The sequence below is a fragment of the Zootoca vivipara genome, chromosome 8 (assembly GCF_963506605.1).
Source record: "Zootoca vivipara chromosome 8, rZooViv1.1, whole genome shotgun sequence".
NCBI lineage: Eukaryota > Metazoa > Chordata > Lepidosauria > Squamata > Lacertidae > Zootoca > Zootoca vivipara.
Window position 1 is genome coordinate 87,748,999 of NC_083283.1, and position 21,125 is coordinate 87,770,123.

Consider the following 21,125-nt stretch of genomic DNA (forward strand, 5'->3'; position numbering starts at 1 on the left):
AATGAGAGTACCCCTAAACATTTTAAAAGAAAAAACACTGATTATGTGGCACCTTTAACAGTGCTAGTTCCTCAGATCAAAGGGCATGAGTGGCCCTATATGGGATAAAGCAATCTTACCAGTAAACTGGTCCCAAGTTGTCACAGGCTTTATATACCAACAGGAACAACTTGAACTTGGTCCAGTAGCAAATCAGGAACCACTGCCGTTATCTGAGCAAAGCCATTCTATGCTGACAGGGTCTCACTCCTGTCAGCGATCATGCCGCAGTATCCTGCACTATCTGCAACTTTTGGATCAAGTGCAAGGGAAGCCCTACAAGCATTCCAATAATCCACCCTTGAAGTAACCAATGCATTAACTGCTTTGATTCAGGAACATTGTAGGTGTTACACCGGTTGCATCTGTTAAAAGGGGTTTCTAGCCACTGAGTCTACCTGGACCTCCAGTGACTAAACTGGAAGCAACCCCAGATTGTGAACTTTGCTCCTTCTTGGGGAGTGCAACGCCATTCAGAGCAGGGAGTTGACCAGTTTCTTGGACACGGGAACCAGTCTCACACACAGTGCCTCTTATCTTGTCAGGATTCAAGTTCAACTTCCACCCCCTCATTCGTCTCACCAGGTAGGACACAGGAATTCTCACAGCTTGAGTGGTGGTCTAGTCTTTGGTTGGCCCACATCTCTGTTTCATTTCTTGGTTAAAAATTCCACCTGCTATTCCCCCTTTTTAGGGCAGAATTATATGGGTACCTGCAATTTTTCCAAGGGGAAAGAACAACCCTGGAGGAGGAGGCAATTTTTCAGTGGAAGGTGTTGTGAGATCAGTCCCCTCCCCTATAGTTTTCCCAGCTTGATCCCCTCCATGGGTGTTACATTGTGTAGAAAAAGTACAGGAGATTCTCATCACATTGTATCTCGCTTAAGGGGCAGCGGAAAAAGTTAAAGGTGAATGTTCACTTTTTGTAATAATCCTATATAATAAAGTCCAAGTTGTCCCTGCGCCCAAGCTGTCCCGTGTGTCCCTGGGTCACTGCGCGTGTGCCCCAGGGATACAGGGATTGGACAGCAGAGACTGCGCGCGCACACTCTCCCCCCCTCCGCCTCCTCCAACCGCCGCTCCCACCGGACACCGCCTCACTGCAGGGCACGTCAGGGAAGCGAGGGTGGAGGCCGGCGAAGGCCTCCTCACAACCCTCCCTGTCCGTGAGGAGCGGCGGTTGGAGGAGGCAGGGGGGGGAGAGTGCGCGCGTCCTTCCTGTCGGCGGCTGGGGGAGAGGAACGGAGGAGGAGAACGCAGCGCTTTCTCCTCCTCCGTTCCTGTCCCCCTGCCGCCGACAGCAAGGACAGGTCCCAGGGTTCGGAGAAGCGCTGCACAAGCGCTTCTCCGAACCCCAGGATGTTCTAGCGCCCGTTATTAAACGGGCTGAAATACACTAGTTAGTAATGTTCTCATAGTTCCTAGTGGTCTCCTGACATATTCTGTCAAAACCAAATCTGCTAGCCTCTTTTTAAAACATTGTTATTGAAATGACCATTATAAAACATTTTCTGCTTGGAGTAGGATCATTTTTTCATTACTGGGCTTTTTGGGCTTTTTTTCTTTAAAAAAAGCAACCCTTCATTTCCAAATTGTTGGACGTATTTAACAAAAAGTGGTGAATTGCAGTGCTAAGTTGCTTGTCCCATGTCACATAAACCCAGGCGGTGGCTGCTGTTGGATATGAAGTGTCTGTTAATTTGTCCTTTGCGTGAACAGTGAATGTGATATCTAGCCTATTGCAAATAAAAGAAACAGAACAGAATAGAATGACTGACCTAACTGAATAGAACAGGACCTGCATAGAAACATTTGGGATGTTTTGAATGTTGGTTCTGGGGTGTGTGTGTGTGTGCTGCATTTCACAAAAAGTGGTTTACATCAAAATATTAAAACTGGGAAAGAGGATGGGTGGATAGGGAAAGAGAGAAGTGCATCTCTTCATTAAGAGAGCAAAATTGTTGTTTGACAACTACTCATGTTGTGTTTTCACTTGCAGTTTCTGGTACTCAAGCAAAGTTAAATAGCAACTACGGCAGTTCAAGTCAAGTCATTTTATTATGGTCAATGACCAGTATTAGGATGAAATCACCAATTAAAAAATTTACAATCTCAGAACAAACTAAAATAAATAAAATTACATATACATAAAAAAGCAGTTCCAGCTGGTCATTTATCTGTCAGATGAGGAACCCTTGATGATCTTCCGTCAATATACTACTCCTGGGTGCTAGTCATTATGTGTCACATTTTAATTGCTGCTATGCAGAATTTGGCCACATTGTATGTTACACCGGCCTTATTATCCAGGAGCAGCAGAGTAGCAAAAAACTGTTCAGAACTCCCAGTATATTTTTGGAGTACAGTATAGGCAAAATAAGGTACTACTGCTATTATTTTTCAGGAGGTCTCTTTCAAGGGATTGTCACCAACTTGCTTGGGAGTAAAAGAAACCCATTCAGTAATGTTCCCCAGATGAAAAGTAATGACTGCTTAAAATGTGTTGGAATATATATTTTTATGTTTACCACACCTGTTCCTATCTCTGTGGTTTCAAAGTTTGTGCAGTTGACAATTTCTTTTATTCTACTGGCCTTTTCTGCTGTACTTGAACAGCTACTTATCAAAAGACATGAGCTGATGCTTATATTTGCCTCTACGCCTTGAAAAACCTCACTTGTTGATTTTTGCAGATTACACAAGAAACTTAGAATCATAGAGTTGGAAGAGACCACAAGGGCCATCCAGTCCAACCCCCTGCTAAGCAGGAAACACCATCAAAGCATTCCTGACATATGCCTGGCAAGCCTCCGCTTAAAAACCTCCACAACACTCCTTGGCAGCAAATTCCACTCTCGAACAGCTCTTACTGTCAGGAAGTTCTTCCTAATGTTTTGGTGGAATCTTCTTTCTTGTAGTTTGAATCCATTGCTCCGTGTCCGCTTCTCTGGAGCAGCAGAAAACAACCTTTCTCCCTCCTCTATATGACATCATTTTATATATTTGAGCATGGCTATCATATCTCCCCTTAACCTTCTCTTCTCCAGGCTAAACATATCCAGCTCCCTAAGCCGTTCCTCATAAGACATTGACCATTTTGGTTGCCCTCCTCTGGACACATTCCAGCTTGTCAGTATCCTTCTTGAACTGTGGTGCCCAGAACTGGACACAGTATTCCAGGTGAGGTCTGACCAGAGCAGAATACAGTGGTACTATTACTTCCCTTGATCTAGATGCTATACTCCTATTGATGCAACAATAGTTGTATCCTGATTTTTTTTAGCAAAATCTTTACAGATTTTTGGTTATCTGACCAATCTGTTCTTTGCTCCTCAGTTTATGCTCCCCCCTCCATTAAAACTGGAAGCTACTTGATGACAAAAATGAATTGTAGTTGTTCCCTGGGCATCCTATACAGGATTTCATTCATATCGAGGGTACAGTAGAATTCTGGCAACCTCTTAACCAGAGCAAAGGATGCTCATGAGAGACGATTAGCAACACCTCCATTACTGTCGATTTTGCAAAGGGGGAAGGATCAGAGTACAAAGGACACTTAGAATATTGTGCTGCATACCCAGAGGGAAGGCACTATAACTTTTCTCAGATAGAGCTCTCAAAGTGGAAATTAAGATGAAGCAGGAACCCTCCTTTGTCCTGAAACTGAAACCATGAGTCTTCTCCTTCTTTGGCGATCAGCTGAGTAAGATTGTCTTCCATAAACACAATTTTAACAATGGGTCCGTAAATGACTGTGGAGGTGAATTCTGGATCCACACGTCCTTCCACATTGGGGACATCCACGGTGTGGATTTAAGCGTGCCTTCCTCTTAGCATGTTTCTCCCTTGTGTCCTGAGATCGAGTTTCTTCAAAGCCCATGACACCTTTGGTAAAGGCTGTTCTCCAACTGGAGCGCTCGCAGGCCGGTGTTTCCCCCACTTGTCAGTGTTTATACTACATTTTTTAAAATTTGCCTTGAGACTTGAAACTTCTTTTGTTGACCACCAGCATTACGCTTTCCATTTTTAAGTTGGGAAGAGAGTAGTTGCTTTGGAAGATGATCATCAGGCATCCGCACAACATGAGCAGTCCAACGGAGTTGATGTTGAAGAATCATTGCTTCAACACTGGTGATCTTTGCTTCTTCCAGTACGCTGATATTAGTTCGCCTGTCTTCCCAAGTGATGTGTAAATTTTTTCGGAGACACCATTGATGGAATCTTTTGAGGAGTTGGAGATGGCGTTTATAAGTGGTCCATGTTTCACAAGCATATAGTAATGTTGGTAGTACAATAGCTTTGTACACAAGCACTTTGGTTTCCCTGTGGATGTCCTGGTCCGCAAACACTCTGCACTTCAATCGGGAGAAAGCCGCACTTGCAGACCTCAGGCAATGCTGGATTTCAGCATCAGTGTTGGCCCTTGTGGAAAAGGTAACTGCCTAGGTAGAAGTGATCAACATTTTCCGACGTTACACCACTGAGTTGGATTTGTGGCGCTGCAGAGGGGTTATTTTGTACTTGTTGGTGCTGCACTTTGGATTTTTGGATGTTGAGTGATAGGCCAAGCTTTTTGTAACCTTCTGCAAAGATATTTAGAATGGTTTGGAGGTCATCCTCTGAGTGTGCGCACACTACAGGATGTCAGGAAGTTATGGTAACCTTACTTTTTGCTTACTTTGAGTAACACTACCTTAGGTACTCATACTAAGAGTACTTTTCAAGAATAATGGTTTGCAAAAACTGACACATTCAAACCATAATCTGTTTTTAAATTGTACGTTTCAAAACAGGGCAATACATTACTAAAATGAGGTAATGTGACCTTACTAAAAATTCAGCCGCAGACCAACCACTAAAGCCAGCAGTAAAAGGATAGTAAAAAGATAGTAATAAGAAGCCCGCCCCTTCTGTGGGGAGGGCAACCTAGTCTGGGAGCATTTGCAAACTTCCATTCAGAATATTTGGAGTTGGTTTTCCCACCCCACAGCACAGTCTTCTTACCTGGATTAAGCTTCACCTTGTTTCCTGTCATCCACCCAAAAACTGCCTCAGGGCCTCCCTGGGGCGAGCAGATAGAAAAGAGAAGTAGAATTGGGTGTCATACTGATGGCACTTCAACCCAAACCTCCAGGTGACTTCCCTCACAGTGATTTTATATAGAGACCTTAAAGGTATACTGTATAGCACCCTGAAACACCTTGAAGGCCACTGCTCGCCTTTCATCATTTTCTCCAGGAAGGACTAGAGGAAGTAGATGTGGGTTTGCATCAGTGATCAGAGAGGAATTGAAACAAATAGCCAGCACGTGTAGAGACAAAGTCAGAAAAGCTAAAGCACAGAATGAACTCAGGCTTGCTAGAGAGGTTAAAAGCAAAAAAGGGGGCTTTTATGGGTATGTCCGTAGCAAAAGGAAGAACAAGGAAACAGTGGGGTCACTTAGAGGAGAAGATGGTGAAATGCGAGCAGGGGACAGAGAAAGGGCAGAACTCCTCAATGCCTTCTTTGCCTCAGTCTTCTCCAAAAAAGAAAACAATGCCCGACCTGAAGAACATGGAGCAGATGACTCAGCTGGGGAAACACAGCCCAGAACAAGTAAGGAGGTAGTACAAGAATACTTGGCTAGTTTAGATGTTGTATTCAAGTCTCCAGGGCCAGATGAACTACTATTAAAAGAACTGGCAGAGGTGATTTCAGAACCACTGGCAGTAATCCTTGAGAATTCCTGGAGAACAGGCGAAGTCCCAGCAGACTGGAGGAGGGCAAACTTCCTGACAGTAAGAGCTGTTCGACAGTGGAATTTGCTGCCAAGGAGTGTGGTGGAGTCTCCTTTTTTGGAGGTCTTTAAGCAGAAGCTTGACAGGCATATGTCAAGAATGCTTTGATGGTGTTTCCTGCTTGGCAGGGGGTTGGACTGGATGGCCCTTGTGGTCTCTTCCAACTCTATGATTCTAAGTGCCGCTTATACTTCATTTCTCCCTTCCTCACCTACAAAGTCCTTTTTGTAATATTCCAGAAGTTGAAACAGTCTGCAATCTGAATAATTTTAGGAAAGTTCCGTATATGCGTGTAAATTGTTTTTGTTTTCATAATTTTAGTTGTATATGGAAGTTTAGGTTACAAAATGTAGCAAGAAACTGGAGCATAAGGAGGAGCCCTTTATGGTGGGAATTTGAATTTTTTCCCTAAAGTACAAAAGGAGATGTGTATTTAAGATCCATCCGGCTTCTCAAGAGTTTCAGGTCCGTTATCAGCAGACACTCATTTCTTCCTCCACAGTTTAAAGAAGTGGCTTTTAAAATTTGGAGGCTTTGTGGCTGCCTGCTTGCTGTAAATTTGGTGTGTATTTGGGCACAAGTATATGTGGTTCCTTTCTTCCCCCCACCTCCTCTATTGCTGTTGCCACTGATTGGTTAGATTTGACAGTGATGTGGGCTTCTTACGATAGTTCCAATTTTTTGTGAAAATTCCCCTTTTAAATAATGCAATATTTCAATGCTTTAAACAATTATAGGGTTGATTTTTACCTAGGAAAAAATAGTTGGAGTTACAATATCCATCGTACATGTATCTTAATATTTTCCAAACAAAATCTAAGATTGCCCAGTTAAAATTGCCAGGCTTGTTTGTAGTCCCTCCCAGCTAACACTTTTATTTTCCCATTCTGGTACTTCCTGTTTTGTGATGGTTTTTTGATGAAGAAAGAAAAATTTTGTATGACTTTCGTAGCAGAAAGGTGTGTGCTACAGTTGGCAACAGATGTTTGTCAAACTCTGAAATGCTTCCATCATTCAATAGATTTAATCATGCTGTGTTTCATAAAAATGCAGGATCAGTTGCTTCCATCCAGTTTTTGTGTTGATGAACATGTGACACATCATATTGTTGCCTGCAGCCACCCCAACCTCCCATTCCAGCGCTTCCAGGCCCTTACCCAGGGCTCAGGTTTCCACAGAGGAGACTGTGGTGTCTTTATGATACCTGATCTCTTTATGCATACAGTATATACAACCTCTGCCTATGAGGGAGGGGTTCACAGCATCAACACCCAAAAAGGGTATTGGATTCAAGAAGAAGTCTAACCTTGCTCTCAAAGGTTGTCCTGCCTCTCTCCAGCTTGCTGCCTTGCTTTGGATTCACCTCACTGCAACTCAAAACCCAGGCTTTATCCTTCTAACTCTCTTGAGTTGAGGGAGGGTGCCCACCTGTTTGCTGTCTCCCACAGATTCCTGTCTCCTTTGATCTCTTAATGGCCTGCTGATCACCTTAACACAGGAAGCTAGCTTGGCTTCTATGTTAACATTTGCTGGATCCAGGGGTGAAGAGGATCTCACATAGCCAACTTCCTCCCCTGCAAACTCACCACAATATGTTTAGGTCACAACTGCTACCGTAGAAGCCTTGCTAGCCATTAGATCTTGTGAAGCTAGGGAACATAATTTCTTATTTCTTAAGATGGTGGTTTGTGATTTCTGGTAATATACTTAATATACTTAATTTCAAAGAATGTTTGCCATCTTTCATTTCTCCCAGTTTTTTCTTTGCCTTCAGTGTGAGAATTGGCTCGCTTTGCCCCACAGTGTTTTGAATTTGTATTTTATAGCATGTTGCTTTGCAGATGTTAGCAGGTGTTTCTCTGAAAGGCATTACACTGGATGCTTTGTTTAGTATACTGTGACATTAATGAACTCTCCTACTACAAGTGTGAAAGAAAGATGCAGTAGTGAAGGCAGGAAGCACTTGTCACTCATCCTTCATAGCTACATGTCTGCTTCCTGTCAGTTAGACCACTAGAAGTGGAACAGATGAACCAAGATACTGCTGTTCTTTAATTCTTCTCATGAAGGTTATGATGTAACAATCTAAAGTGGAAAAAATGACTGTATTCTTTTTTCAAGACTGGACTTAATGGAAAATGGGAATATTTCTGATCATGAGCAACAAATGGAGGAATAAGGCAGAGTAGATAATTAATAGCTAAAGCTATTTTTGGTCATCTGCATACTGTCCCTTGCTTTTTCCTGTAGGACTAATTTAGTCATTAACAGTTGTCAACAGGTTTACTATACCCATTTAGTCAATCACCCATCTGAGAAAAACTACCCTTCTGAGAAAAACCCCACCCCACCCTCCCACTATATATAAGGGCCTGGTGACTTCTGTTTCAGTGTATCTGAAGAAGTGTGCATGCACATGAAAGCTTATACCCAGAACAAACTTAGTTCGTCTCTAAGGTGCTACTGGACAATTTATTTATTTATTTTGACTGCATCAGACCAACACGGCTACCTACCTGAAAAATAATTGTTAGGATTAGTCAGAAAACTTACGATCAATTTATTTGTATTAGAACACTGTAGAATTCCATGAAATCTATCTTCCAATTGGGGTTAACATGAAATTACATGATGGAGTAAATTGCATGCCTGTGACAAACTAGTATAAATGTGATTATCATTGATGTTCTATAATGGATCACATCCATTAGCTTAAGTACAAATATTTTCATATTCGTCCCAAAGAATAAGAAAAACGGTTGCTAGTTGGCAGCCCATAAATTCTGTCCGCCATCAAAAGCAGTGGTGATGCCTTGGTCACCATGACGGCTCCTATCTGCTGGGGGCAAAACTAAAATCTTGCTTGCTGCGAACAGTCATGTGAAGAAGGACGATCTGCTTACTTTGAGGTTTTAAAGGCTCTCACACATGGCAATCCTCCACAAAGCAGGATATTTTTTCCCTTTCAACCAATTTCATTTGGTGAAAGAATGTGCAGGTTTTGAGCTGGAAAGATTTCTTGATCAGGTAGAAGCTAGCCAGTTCTGAAATTTAGAGTTGCAACATTTTCCTCACTTCCTGTAGATAACTGCCTAATTGGAAAGCTCTTTGTAACTGCTTGCTAGTTAATGATTTTTTTTTTAAAAAAAGAATGTTTTAAATCTCAACTGTTTTGTGATGTATTATTTGTAGTAATTTATACAATCTGCATTTGTAAGTAGCCTTTATGCTATTTCAAGCATCAATTTGAAATGTGAATTTAAACTGTGAAACACAGTGTCTTGAGCAGGACAGAACCTTTGTTGCTGGATACTACCCTTGTTGGAAGTCCTAAAGGAAGCTTGATGTTTCAAAAGACCATTGCCCAGTTTTTCAGGACTCTAATCTCCTGTTTTGAGTTCATCTTGCTTTAGAACTCCCAATTTAGATGGTGGAATTCATTTTATTCCCATAGTGAGTTAGAGTACAGTATCACTAACTTTGTCAATCTAAGAGAATAAAGGGAATTTAAAGTGGTTATTTGCTTAGTGCCCAAACAAGGTTACCTATGAAAATCATGGCAGAACCTGTATACAGTCGTACCTCGGCTCCCGAACACCTTGGGAGTTGAACATTCTGGCTCCCAAACGATCGAAAACTGGAAGTGAGTGTTCTGGTTTCCGAACTTTTTTGGGAAGCTGAACATCTGGCGCTTCCGCTATTGTTTCTGGCACGCCTGCACAATTGGGAACGATTCGGAAGCTATGCCTTGGTTTCCAAACTTTTTGGAAGTCAAACAAACTTCTGGAATGATTCCATTTGTCTTCCGAGGTATGTCTATATTATTGAGAGACAGGACTTTGTTCTGAGTGGGCACAGCTGGTTCATGCTGATCTCTAGCTGTTGTTTGCTTGATATAGTTTATCTGTTCTGTTCCTTGTAAGGATTCTGTGGGGCTGCAAGGTACCCCAGAGGTGGGAAAGTGTTTCATTGTATTTTGTTTGCTTCTCATTTTTCATTCACTGCTTCTGCAGTGCACCTGGAATAGGTGTATTTTCTTCACTTTCCTGCTTCTTTGCTGGAAACTAAACACAGCACTGAGGATGGGGCAGGGCTTTCCTCAGCAACCGTTCCCTGGCAGACGCTGAAGTTCATGATCAAACTAGCACTTTGCCCACATTTCCAGCCTTGAATTGTGTTCCCAAAACATTTTTTCTATGATCACATGCTTGGCTTCATCGGCTTTTAGATCCTGTTGGTTTCAGCAGAGCTTAAAAACTCCCAGCACTAGGACTACTGCTGCTGCTACTACAGACCCTCCAAGGGTCCCTATTTTCCAGGGACATCCCTGATTTGGAGAAACCTTCCTGGTTTCTGATTTGATCCCAGAATGTCCCGCTTTTCCTTAGGATGTCCCTATTTTCATTGGAGAAATGTTGCAGGGTATGGAGTTATCCAGCCTCCAAGCCATCTGAAGGCAATCCTGTGTAGGATTTTTTTTATTTTTTTATGTTTTATTATGTTTCTATATACTGTTGGAAGCTGCTTAGAGTGCTGGGGCAACCCACTAATATGTGTGGGGTATAAATAGTAAAAAGATCCTTATGGAATGGGATGTCCCTATTTTCATCAGAGAAATGTTGGAGGGTATGCTGCTGCTACTAGTACCTTCCTTTCACCAAAAAGTCCCAGCACAGGTTGCAGCCAAATAAAATACAGCACAGAAAACAGTTTAAAACAAATTGCAGTTTAAAAGAAATTAGGCTTGTAGCATTAGCAATTCTATTGTCCGCTTTTCATTTTTGCTGTAGTTTTTGCTGTTTTTAACTCTTGAGTACTACAACAGTGGAATGTGGGTGGCGCTGTGGGTTAAACCACAGAGCCTAGGGCTTGCCGATCGAAAGGTTGGCAGTTCGAATCCCCGTGATGGGGTGAGCTCCCATTGCTCGGTCCCTGCTCCTGCCAACCTAGCAATTCGAAAGCACGTCAAAGTGCAAGTAGATAAACAGGTACCGTTCCGGCAGGAAGGTAAACGGCGTTTCAGTGCGCTGCTCTGGTTCGCCAGAAGCAGCTTTGTCATGCTGCCACATGACCTGGAAGCTGTATGCCGGCTCCCTTGGCCAGTAAAGCAAGATGAGCGCCGCAACCCCAGAGTCGTCCGCGACTGGACCTAATGGTCAGGGGTCCCTTTACCTTTCCCACAACTGTGTTGTCTCTATCCTACTGTTCCATAAAGAGCCCTGAAATGAAGGATTTATGCTAGCGTAATATTTTGGATGTGCCTTTCTAAGAGCAGGGGAGGGATAGGGTTTGTTGATTCCATAGGGTTGTGAGCATTTTGCACAGGAAAGGTTTCTTAAAAGGAAGATGCCGTTTCTGAAAATGCACCGTGTGGCTGGTCTCCAAGACCAAAGTCACTGGTCTTTCGTGACTGTCCTCTCCACTTGCATGGAGCTAGAAAGTCACCTGTGCTTCTCTTCTGGGCAGGCTGTGTGGTGCTTTCTCTTTTCATCAGCTAAGCCTGCCTTTTCAGTTCAGTTTTCACTTAGCATTTGAAAAAAACCTTTCGGTCCAGGACAAACCTGTCCAGTGGATAATGCATGTAAAGGAAAAGGTGCTAACATAATTCATACCGTACAGAGCATGTTTGTGCTTTTATTCCTTTTGACGTGTGTAGTTATCAGTTATCAGCAGAAAGCTCATACAAGTTTCAAAGCTTTGTGTAGAATATATATAGCGTTTCTTAAGTGTTACCAGCAATTGTATTGGATAGAGTTGAGGGGAGAGCTGTGAGAAGTGACAGAAAGAGAGAGCTCTCAAAATAGCAACAGTAAAGGGGGTTTTCTCAGGGGAGCAATGGCTGACGAATGGCAAGTAAGAAGAGGCAGAAGCGATGAGATGGAAAGAGACATATCCACGTTAAGGATACAGTGCTCATCCTTGAGAGCAAGAACTGGTCCCTTGTGTCTTCCATTGCTTAGATTGTCATATGCTTCAAATTTAACTTTGCAGTGAAGTGTGGATTGGGTTATGCGTCTGTTGGCTACTTTGAACAGCTATTTATTGCAGGAAACAAACAGAAAGGCCATGACCTGACGGCAGGGAGCAATTATTAAAACTACCGCTTACAGTGTTTATATGAAAATGTGAACTTCTGTCAGTATCATAAGTGAATGGTTACAGGTAGGTAGCTGTGTTGGTCTGACGCAGTCAAAACAAAATAAAGAAATCCTTCCAGTAGCACCTTAGAGACCAACTATGAGCTTTAGTGTGTATGCACACTTCTTCAGACACACTGAAACAGAAGTCACCAGACCCTTATATATAGTGAGAGGGTAGAGAGGGGTATTACTCAGAAGGGGGGTGGGAATGGGTGATTGGCTGATAGGAGTGGTAAACCTGTTGATGACTGTTAAAGACTATTAACGACTGCAATTGGTCTTGCAGGAAAAAGCAAGGACTGAGGTGCTAAAGAAAGCTTGATCATGTATAATGAGATAAGAATCCAGTGTCCTTATTCAGACCAGGTCTCTCCATGGTTTTAAGCTTGGTAATGAGTTGCAATTCAGCAACTTCTCTTTCCAGTCTGTACAATCTATACATTCTGTACATTCTATACAAGATCTCAAAGTAGCTGTTTTATTACAGAAAAATTTCAGAAACAGACTGGAATAAGTGAATGGGTGTATTTAAAATATTTCCTGCAATAATAGAAAAGCAAGTCAAGAACCTTTATAAAAGATAATTTCTGTTTGTTTTTAACCTTTGTATCTGATTTCTGAGCAAGTTCGTTCTGACATGGCATAAATAAATTTTGCTACCTGAAATACTTTAAAGTGCCACGGTGATTAAAAAAAAATGTTAAGTTATATTAACATCTAGGCATATAACTGTGTTTGTAAGTCTTATTTTAAAAGTGTTTTTATGGCATTTTGTGCATAAAGGGGTTAAATATGAAGCAACAGGTATAGGCAGATCTTGGTATGTGACATGTTTAGTTGTTTTGCAAGGGCTAAAAGTCCTGGCTCTCTGTAATCTGACACAACGATAGTGCAGGCACAGTCCTGAAGGAAGAGAGACAGCAATGTGAAAAAACTGGAATTTCTGGTCTGGCTGAATTGTACCAGCTGCCTGCCCTACTAGGGATGTGATTATTCATGTTGGTCACACTTGACAGCAACTGGGAGGGAGGAAGACCATATTAATATAACAATATTAATATATTTGTTGTTGTTGTTTAGTCGTTTAGTCATGTCCGACTCTTCGTGACCCCATGGACCAAAGCACGCCAGGCACTCCTGTCTTCCACTGCCTCCCGCAGTTTGGTCAGACTCATGTCATCCCATCCTAACCTCCATCCCATCCTAACCACCATGCTTCCTTAATCCTCCCCTGCTGTCTCCCCAATTCTTTAAAAATTGTAGCACAAAACCATCCAGTTATATTTCCACTTTCCAGCTCTGTCTCAATTTTCTTTCCCTCTAAATTCTGGCCCCAGTGTGGATCCTGCCCTCCCTCTCTCACCAGGAGGACATTATTCCACACTGGTTCTTCTGTGAGGTCTCCTTGAATCAAACAGGTGTCCTGTTCCCCCCTCTCACTGGGGGAACAATAGTCCATGCATTTTCCTCTTCTTGTTAAAATTCTGTTGCATTGTCCATGTCTGATAATTGTTCATTTTGCTTCTCTTCATTCTCTGTTGGAGTTAGTCCTTTTTCATTTCCCTTGTAGTTCTGAGTTCTTTCACTCATTTCACGTATCAGTATATTGTTTTGCATCAAATCATTTTCAAGGTCCAAAAGCTGTTCCTAAAGTAGTTTCTGAAAGTTGAGGGACTCAAATGCCTCAGATGATGTTATGACTACAGACATCCTGGTCATCTCAGATTTCATGGGAAAAGAGCAGATAACCCAGCAGGAGGCGGTGCAATTCGTATTTCCAAACCAATTTTATGTCCGATCTGGTTATTAATCTCATTTTCAATTCTTCATGTCTTTAAAAAAATCATGTGCCCATTAATGAAAAGAGCATATCAAACTCCTTGTCCACAGCCTTATATTTTGCGCTCTCTTCAAAGTTAACAAATCTCAGCCTCAAAGAGGTAAACAAATTCCTTCTTATTGTGATGTCACAATGGCAGCTTGCTAATCCTTCTGGTGACCCGAAGCCAGTTTCCAGGGGTTCCCCCCCCATCCAAATTGAAAGTTCTTGCAGGGATTTAAATAAATTTAACCCTTCTCCCCTTACCCTGTCTCAGGGGGAGGGTTTTAAGTCCACTCTTTGGTAATTGATAAGTTCCTTTCACTTATTCTGGCTATAGGCAAGTTAACTGCGTCTCTGTTCTCTCAATGGGGGGAGACCGACTTCCTTTTTCAATCTCCTCCTGTGACCAAATTTTTACTAATTAGTCCAATTATTTCAGTATGCACGGTCTTTAGAGTTCCAATTTTTTTTGGGGGGGGGGAAGTACCGATCGCTGTCGCCTGGCAGGGTCGCAGCTTCGTGCCTCCGAGGTAGCTTTGTTCCGATGCGCCGCGATTTGCTCCGACCCCCTGCTCTCTTGTTGCCCAAAAATAGGCAAACCGAGGGAGGGGGGAGCTCACTTCTGGCGTCTGCCAGATCCACATCCCCAAAAAGCTCAATTTAGGGTTTCTTCTGGGGGGCCGCTGCGCTGAAGCAGCCCCCCCTTCCTCGAAGGCACCCGTTCTCCTCAGCCGAGGAAAACGGTGCCCGCCATTGCTCCACGATCGGCTGGAAGTCCTCTTCTAAGGCCCATTTGACTTCACTCTCCAAGATGTCTGGCTCAAGGTCAGCAACCACAGTACCTGGGGTGTACGAGACCTCCATATCTTTCTGGTATAATTCCTCTGTGTATTCTTGCCACCTCTTCTTGATGTCTTCTGCTTCTGTTAGGTCCTTACCACTTTTGTCCTTTATTATGGTTGAGAAGCTGCTTGGTTTCTACTGGTGATAACAGAATAAATGATACAAGGAGAGAACTATAGCCTAAGATAGGAAAATAAGGGGTAAGGGAACCCCTAGCTACTTTAAATGAATTCAGATCTCCAGGGCCTGGTGAGCTGCACCAAGGAAGGAGCTTGTGGATATAATTTCAGAGCCTTTGTCTATTATCTTTGAGAATTATTGGAGAAGAGGTGAGGTCCCTGAAGACGGCAGGTGGGCAAATGTTCCCATCTTCAAAGGGGGGGGAGAAGACCCAAGTAACTACTGACCAGTGAGTTAGAGGTCCATCCTAGGAACAGCCCTAGAACAGATAATTAAAAAGTTAGTCTACGGGCATTAAAAATAGGAAGTTATGATTACTAAAACTGAGCATGGGTTTCTCAAAAACAAGTAATGCCAGACGAATCTCCTTTCTTTTCTTTTCTTTTTTTGATAGCTTGGGAATGCTGTGGACATAGTGTATCTCAATTTCAGTAAGGCTTCTGACAAATGCATCCCCCATGATAGTCTTGCAGAGAAGCTGGTAAAATGTGGGCTGGATGAGGTAACTGTGAAATGGGTTTGTAGATGGTTGACTGATCAAACCCAAGGAGTGCTCACTAACGGTTCCTCATCATCCTGGAAAAAAGTGGCAAGTGGGGTGCCACACGGTTCTGTTCTGGGCCAGTTGATGTTCAACATATGTATAAAGTACTTGAATGAAGGTATTGAGGGAATGCTCATCACCCTTGCAGGTGACACCAATTTGGGAGGGGTAGCTAATGCCTCATAAGGCAGAATCAGAATTCAAAATGACCGTGACAGTTTGGAGAACAGAGTCCAGACTAACAAAATGAATTTCAGTAGGGACAAAGATAAGGTTCTGCACATGGGCAGGAAGAACCAGACGCACAAATATAGGATGGGGGACACCTGGTTTACTAGCAGTACATGTGAAAGGGATCTAGGGGTCTTGGTGGACCACAAGCTTAACATGAGTCACAAGCTTAACATGAGTCAACAGTGTGATGCAGCAGCAAAAAAGCTAATGTTATTCTTGGCTGCATCAACAGAAGTCTAGTGTCCAGATCAAGGGAAATAATAGTACCACTCTATTCTGCCTTAGTCCGACCACACTTGGAATACTGTGTCCAATTTTGGGCACCACAATTTAAGAAGGATGTTGACAAGCTGGAAGGTGAGCAGAGGAGGGCAACCAAGATGATCAAGGGTCTGGAAACCAAGCCTCATGAGGAGTGCTTGAAGAAGCTGGGTATGTTTAGTCTGGAAAAGAGGAGGCTGGGAGGAGGCATGATAGACATCTTCAAATATATGAAGGGCTGTCATGTGGAGGAGAGAGCAAGCCTGCTTTTCCTGTTGCTAGGACCTGAGCAAATGGCTTCAACTTACAAGAAAGGAGATTTCAGCTAAAGATTTCAGGAAGAACTTCTGACAGTAAGAACTGTTTGAAAGTGGAACATAATTCCTCCTTAATTGGAGGTTTTAAAGCAGAAGCTGGATGTCATCTATCAGGGATTGTTTAGTTGAGATTCCTGAATTGCAGGGGGTTAGCAAGGTTATGCTCAAAATTCTACAAGGCAGGCTTAGGCAGTATGTGGACTGAGAACTCCCAGAAGTGCAAACTGGATTTCGTAGGGGCAGAGGAACCAGAGACCAAATTGCAAACATGCGCTGGATTTATGGAGAAAGCTAGAGAGTTCCAGAAAGACATCTGCTTCATTGACTATGCAAAAGCCTTTGACTGTGTCAACCACAGCAAACTATGGCAAGTTCTTAAAGAAATGGGAGTGCCTGATCACCTCATCTGTCTCCTGAGAAATCTCTATGTGGGACAAGAAGCTACAGTTAGAACTGGATATGGAACAACTGATTGGTTCAAAATTGGGAAAGGAGCACGACAAGGCTGTATATTGTCTCCCTGCTTATTTAACTTATATGCAGAATTCATCATGTGAAAGGCTGGACTGGATGAATCCCAAACTGGAATTAAGATTGTCGGAAGAAATATCAACAACCTCAGATATGCAGATGACACAACCTTGATGGCAGAAAGTGAGGAGGAATTAAAGAACCTTTTAATGAGGGTGAAAGAGGAGTGCACAAAATATGGTCTGAAGCTCAACATAAAAAAAACACCAAGATCATGGCCACTGGTCCCATCACCTCCTGGCAAATAGAAGGGGAAGAAATGGAGGCAGTGAGAGATTTTACTTTCTTGGGCTCCTTAATCACTGCAGATGGTGACAGCAACCACGAAATTAAAAGACGCCTGCTTCTTGGGAGAAAAGCAATGACAAACCTAGACAGCATCTTAAAAAGCAGAGACATCACCTTGCCGACAAAGGTCCGTATAGTTAAAGCTATGGTTTTCCCAGTAGTGATGTATGGAAGTGAGAGCTGGACCATGAAGAAGGCTGATCGCTGAAGAATTGATGCTTTTGAATTATGGTGCTGGAGGAGACTCTTGAGAGTCCCATGGACTGCAAGAAGATAAAATCTATCCATTCTGAAGGAAATCAGCCCTGAGTGCTCACTGGAAGGACAGATCCTGAAGCTGAGGCTCCAATACTTTGGCCACCTCATGAGAAGAGAAGAATCCTTGGAAAAGACCCTGATGTTGGGAAAGATTGAGGGCACAAGGAGAAGGGGACGACAGAGGACAAGATGGTTGGACAGTGTTCTCGAAGCTACGAACATGAGTTTGACCAAACTGCGGGAGGCAGTGGAAGACAGGAGTGCCTGGCATGCTCTGGTCCATGGTGTCACGAAGAGTCGGACACGACTAAACAACAACAATAACAGACTAGATGGCCCCTAGTGTCACTTCCGACTCTACAATTTATTATTTTAAGTATGCAAAGATGAGAGCCCAGGCACCAAGAACTGTGTCACTTCTTAGAACTAATCAGAAGAACTTTAGTTTCTAGTGCACACTGAATATGAGGATTCATTGTAAGGAGAGGAGGAGGGGCACTGCAATGTTGGCGGGGATCATTAGGGAATTTCTGACCTAACGAGTTCTATGCAGCACATCTATAGGAAATAAAAATAAAGTTTGATCAGCTGCATTTGTGACCTTCTGAAAGCTGCCTCTCCCAATATGGGTTTGGTACAATAGCTCTTTGAGTACAAATATCAAGAGGATTGCCAAAATTAAAGCAGAGAACATCACACACCATATCTTGATCTCATTTATGTTTTGCTTTTAATAGCGCTGCTTTGACTATTTTTATCTCAGGTTAGAATTTTGATATAGCTTATCACTTCCTGCTAAACTGATTTAGTCCAACTTTATACATGGTTTGTTAGAATGAGAGAATTATAAGTCCATCTTCCCACATGTTGCAATATTCCTAGTGCAGTTCTGTTTATCAGGTTTTGTAGTATACAGTTCTTTGCATGTCTCATTTGCCATGACGTGGTCAATGTTTCCTTCCTGCTGTTTACAAGCCGGTGTTAGAGATAAGAATACACTCGCGTTGCATTTACACAGGGTTGAAAAAAATGCCCAAATATCTGCTCACTTAGGGGTGGAAGAAGACTTTTCTGCGTCTTTAGATCAAAAACAAGCAACGAGTCTTAGGAGTGTGGTAAAGAGAGACATTTTCTTAAACCAATAATAAATATACTGTATATTGCAAAGTTGGATCGGCTTGAAAGGAAGAAATGTGTTATGTGGACTGGTGGAGTTCGATCCCTCCGGTCACCTTAGATGGTGGGTTTTCTGATCACGTACTCCATTGTATGTCTGTTTTAAGTAATATTAGTAAGGTTTTAAAAATAAAGAGATGGGCTTTATAGCGTCGTCTTTGATTTTATTTTACATTTTTTATGACTGTGATCTTGATTTTGTTTTTCAGGGGTCTTTGGATTGCAAGAGTATTCTGGAAGGCATTTTCTAATTGACCTGTCTCTGAATAGTAGAATCCGGGAAGATTGTATAAGAATCTGGGTACCTGAGTAACTTCAAGATCGTCTAGCCCACACAACTCATTCCTGATGATAAACTCTGTTTCTTTACATTGAAGGAGCATTTTCCTCACATGCAGAACTGAAATCTTGGAATGCTTTATTATGGCAGCAGCTGTACAGCAGAATGACCTAATGTTTGAATTTGCCAGTAATGTTATGGAGGATGAGCAACAGGTAAGGGAGAAATAAAATAAACCACGTTGGATAACCGCTGGGGTATTCTACGCAAATATTAAAAGCGTTGTTTTACTTTTTTCCCCTTTTGAACCGTTGATTCTAATCACAAGGGAAATGCACATCTATGAATTGCTTTCTAGTGTATGTGTGTTTATGAGCAATTTAGTTGATAGGCTTCATTCCTTAAGACTTTACAACACCTATAATTCTCCAGATGGATGAGAAAAAGCAAACTGAACGTGAATCCTAGCAAGACGGAAGCACTGTGGGTGAGTGGTTCCTACATCTGAGAAACTGGTGAATTTTTTTCTCTGGATGGGATTGCACTCTCCCTGAAAGAGCAGGTTCATTGTTTCAGAGTACCTCTGGATCCAGTTTGTCACTGGCAAAGCTCAAGGTGCTACTGGTAGTAAGTGAATCAATCAAGTGAATCAATCTTTTTTTATTAATAATAATAATAATAATAATTCATTTTCAAACATACAAACATATAATCAAACAAAAACACAATGCAAAAAAGAAAAAAGAACAAAAACAAAAAGATTCTTATTTCTCTTCTAACTTTCTTTAACAATGTTAAATGACTTCCCTGGATCTCTTTCTTCTGAGTTTCACTTTAAAACATCCTTAGCAGTTTAATTACTCATATTCCTTACTTATTAATATAATATTTACCAATAAATCTAATATTTACCAATAAATCTAATATTTCCCAATAAATCTAATATTTCCCTATAATATTCAAAGAATATCAATTCCAAACTAAAATATAAATTATTACTGATAGCCTATCAAATGAATCAATCTTTTAGTGTGACAGCGCACACACTTTGGAACTCCTTGCTTATTGACACTAGGCAGGTGCCTTCACAATGCTCTTTTTGGTGCCTGCTAAAACACCTTAGGCAAGCCTATCCACACGTGTAGAATGTTGACCATGTGTTTTAATCTAGGTTTTAGCTTATTGTTGATTTTAAGTATTTTTTAATGTTTTAAATAGTTGTTTTTAATTACTTTTGCTGCTAATGTCATCATTTTGTTCTTTTTGTAACTGCTTTGAGGGGTTTATTTTTTTAAAAATTGAGCAGTATCCAGGGGACAACCATTTCACGCAGGGGTTCTGTTCCTGGCCTCCCGTGTGTGTCGGAGTGCATATAAGCATGCCGTACCCCGTTAGACCCCCTTCTGCTGCCTTCTGGGCCCAGAGGCACCTCTGAGCAGCCAAAAATGATTATGTTGGTGTCAACTATTATTATTGCAGATAGATAAAATACATGAAGGGTGGCTAAGCTGTGGCTCCCCGGACGGCAGCTCCCGCTATACCTGACCATTAACAGTGTTGGTTGGAGCCAAAGAGCCACAGACTGTGAGCAGCTTTTATTGGCGCTTTGCCTCTTGAAATGTTTGGCACTTGTGTATCCCTCAAGAAGAGTGTCCTGTCTTCTGGTTGTGGCTTCTCCCTCCCTCTTTCTGTGCACAAGCAAAAGGCATGAGACAGAGGAGCTAGAGGGCAGTCAAGGCAGCTCAGCATTTGGGTGGGCTTTTTCTGGAAGCCCTTGCAAACTGGGCTTGAAGAATCCTGGGGAGCTGGGCTGGATCAGAGTGTCCATGCCTGAGTGGTATCCTCAGCTTTGGCAGGGCTGGGCTGGGAGGAGCCCTCTTGCATCTGCAAACCCTGCTCAGAGAAAGAGGGTTAGGAAGGGGACATTTGATTATTATCTTATTTTGCAGGTAGGGGGTTCACAGAATCATATCAGGGAGTGAACAGTAAAGATCAGCAAAAGCAAGGGTTTGTATTTTTTTAGAAAATGACTAGTTGAGGGCGGTAGGGCTTGGGAGCTATAGAAAATCTTTTGGCATCATAGTACCATAGTGAGGGACCCATGGGAGCAGTCAGCAAAAACATTATTTTAAAAACCCTGTAAGTTAAAAAAAAATAGGGGTAAAATTTGGGGACGCCTTGGGAGGGGCAAAAAAACCTTACGGCATCATATTGGGAAAGCCATAGAAGCAATCAATTTTTTAAAATTGATTCTTATTTTAAGAAATGACAAATTTCAGGGTAAGATGGAGTTTGGAGACTGTGTATGGCAGGCATCCCCAAACTGCGGCCCTCCAGATGTTTTGGCCTACAACTCCCATGATCCTTAGCTAACAGGACCAGTGGTAGGGGAAGATGGGAATTGTAGTCCAAAACATCTGGAGGGCCGAAGTTTG

At 42.3% G+C, this 21,125-nt stretch overlaps 1 protein-coding gene across 6 annotated transcripts in view; it reads left to right on the plus strand.

The window, feature by feature from the left end:
* ELF1 (E74 like ETS transcription factor 1) overlaps window positions 1-21,125 on the plus strand; it is a 65,861-nt gene that overhangs the window by 18,338 nt on the left and 26,398 nt on the right. For 5 of the 6 annotated variants that reach the window (XM_035101317.2, XM_035101316.2, XM_060278175.1 and 2 more), the window contains one exon: window positions 18,620-18,905. In XM_035101317.2, the coding sequence (XP_034957208.1) occupies window positions 18,834-18,905 (72 nt within the window). In that variant the 5' untranslated portion in view covers window positions 18,620-18,833. Of the gene's footprint in view, window positions 1-17,417; window positions 18,475-18,619; window positions 18,906-21,125 lie in introns of those variants that run through there. The other variant, XM_035101318.2, reaches the window with a different exon arrangement.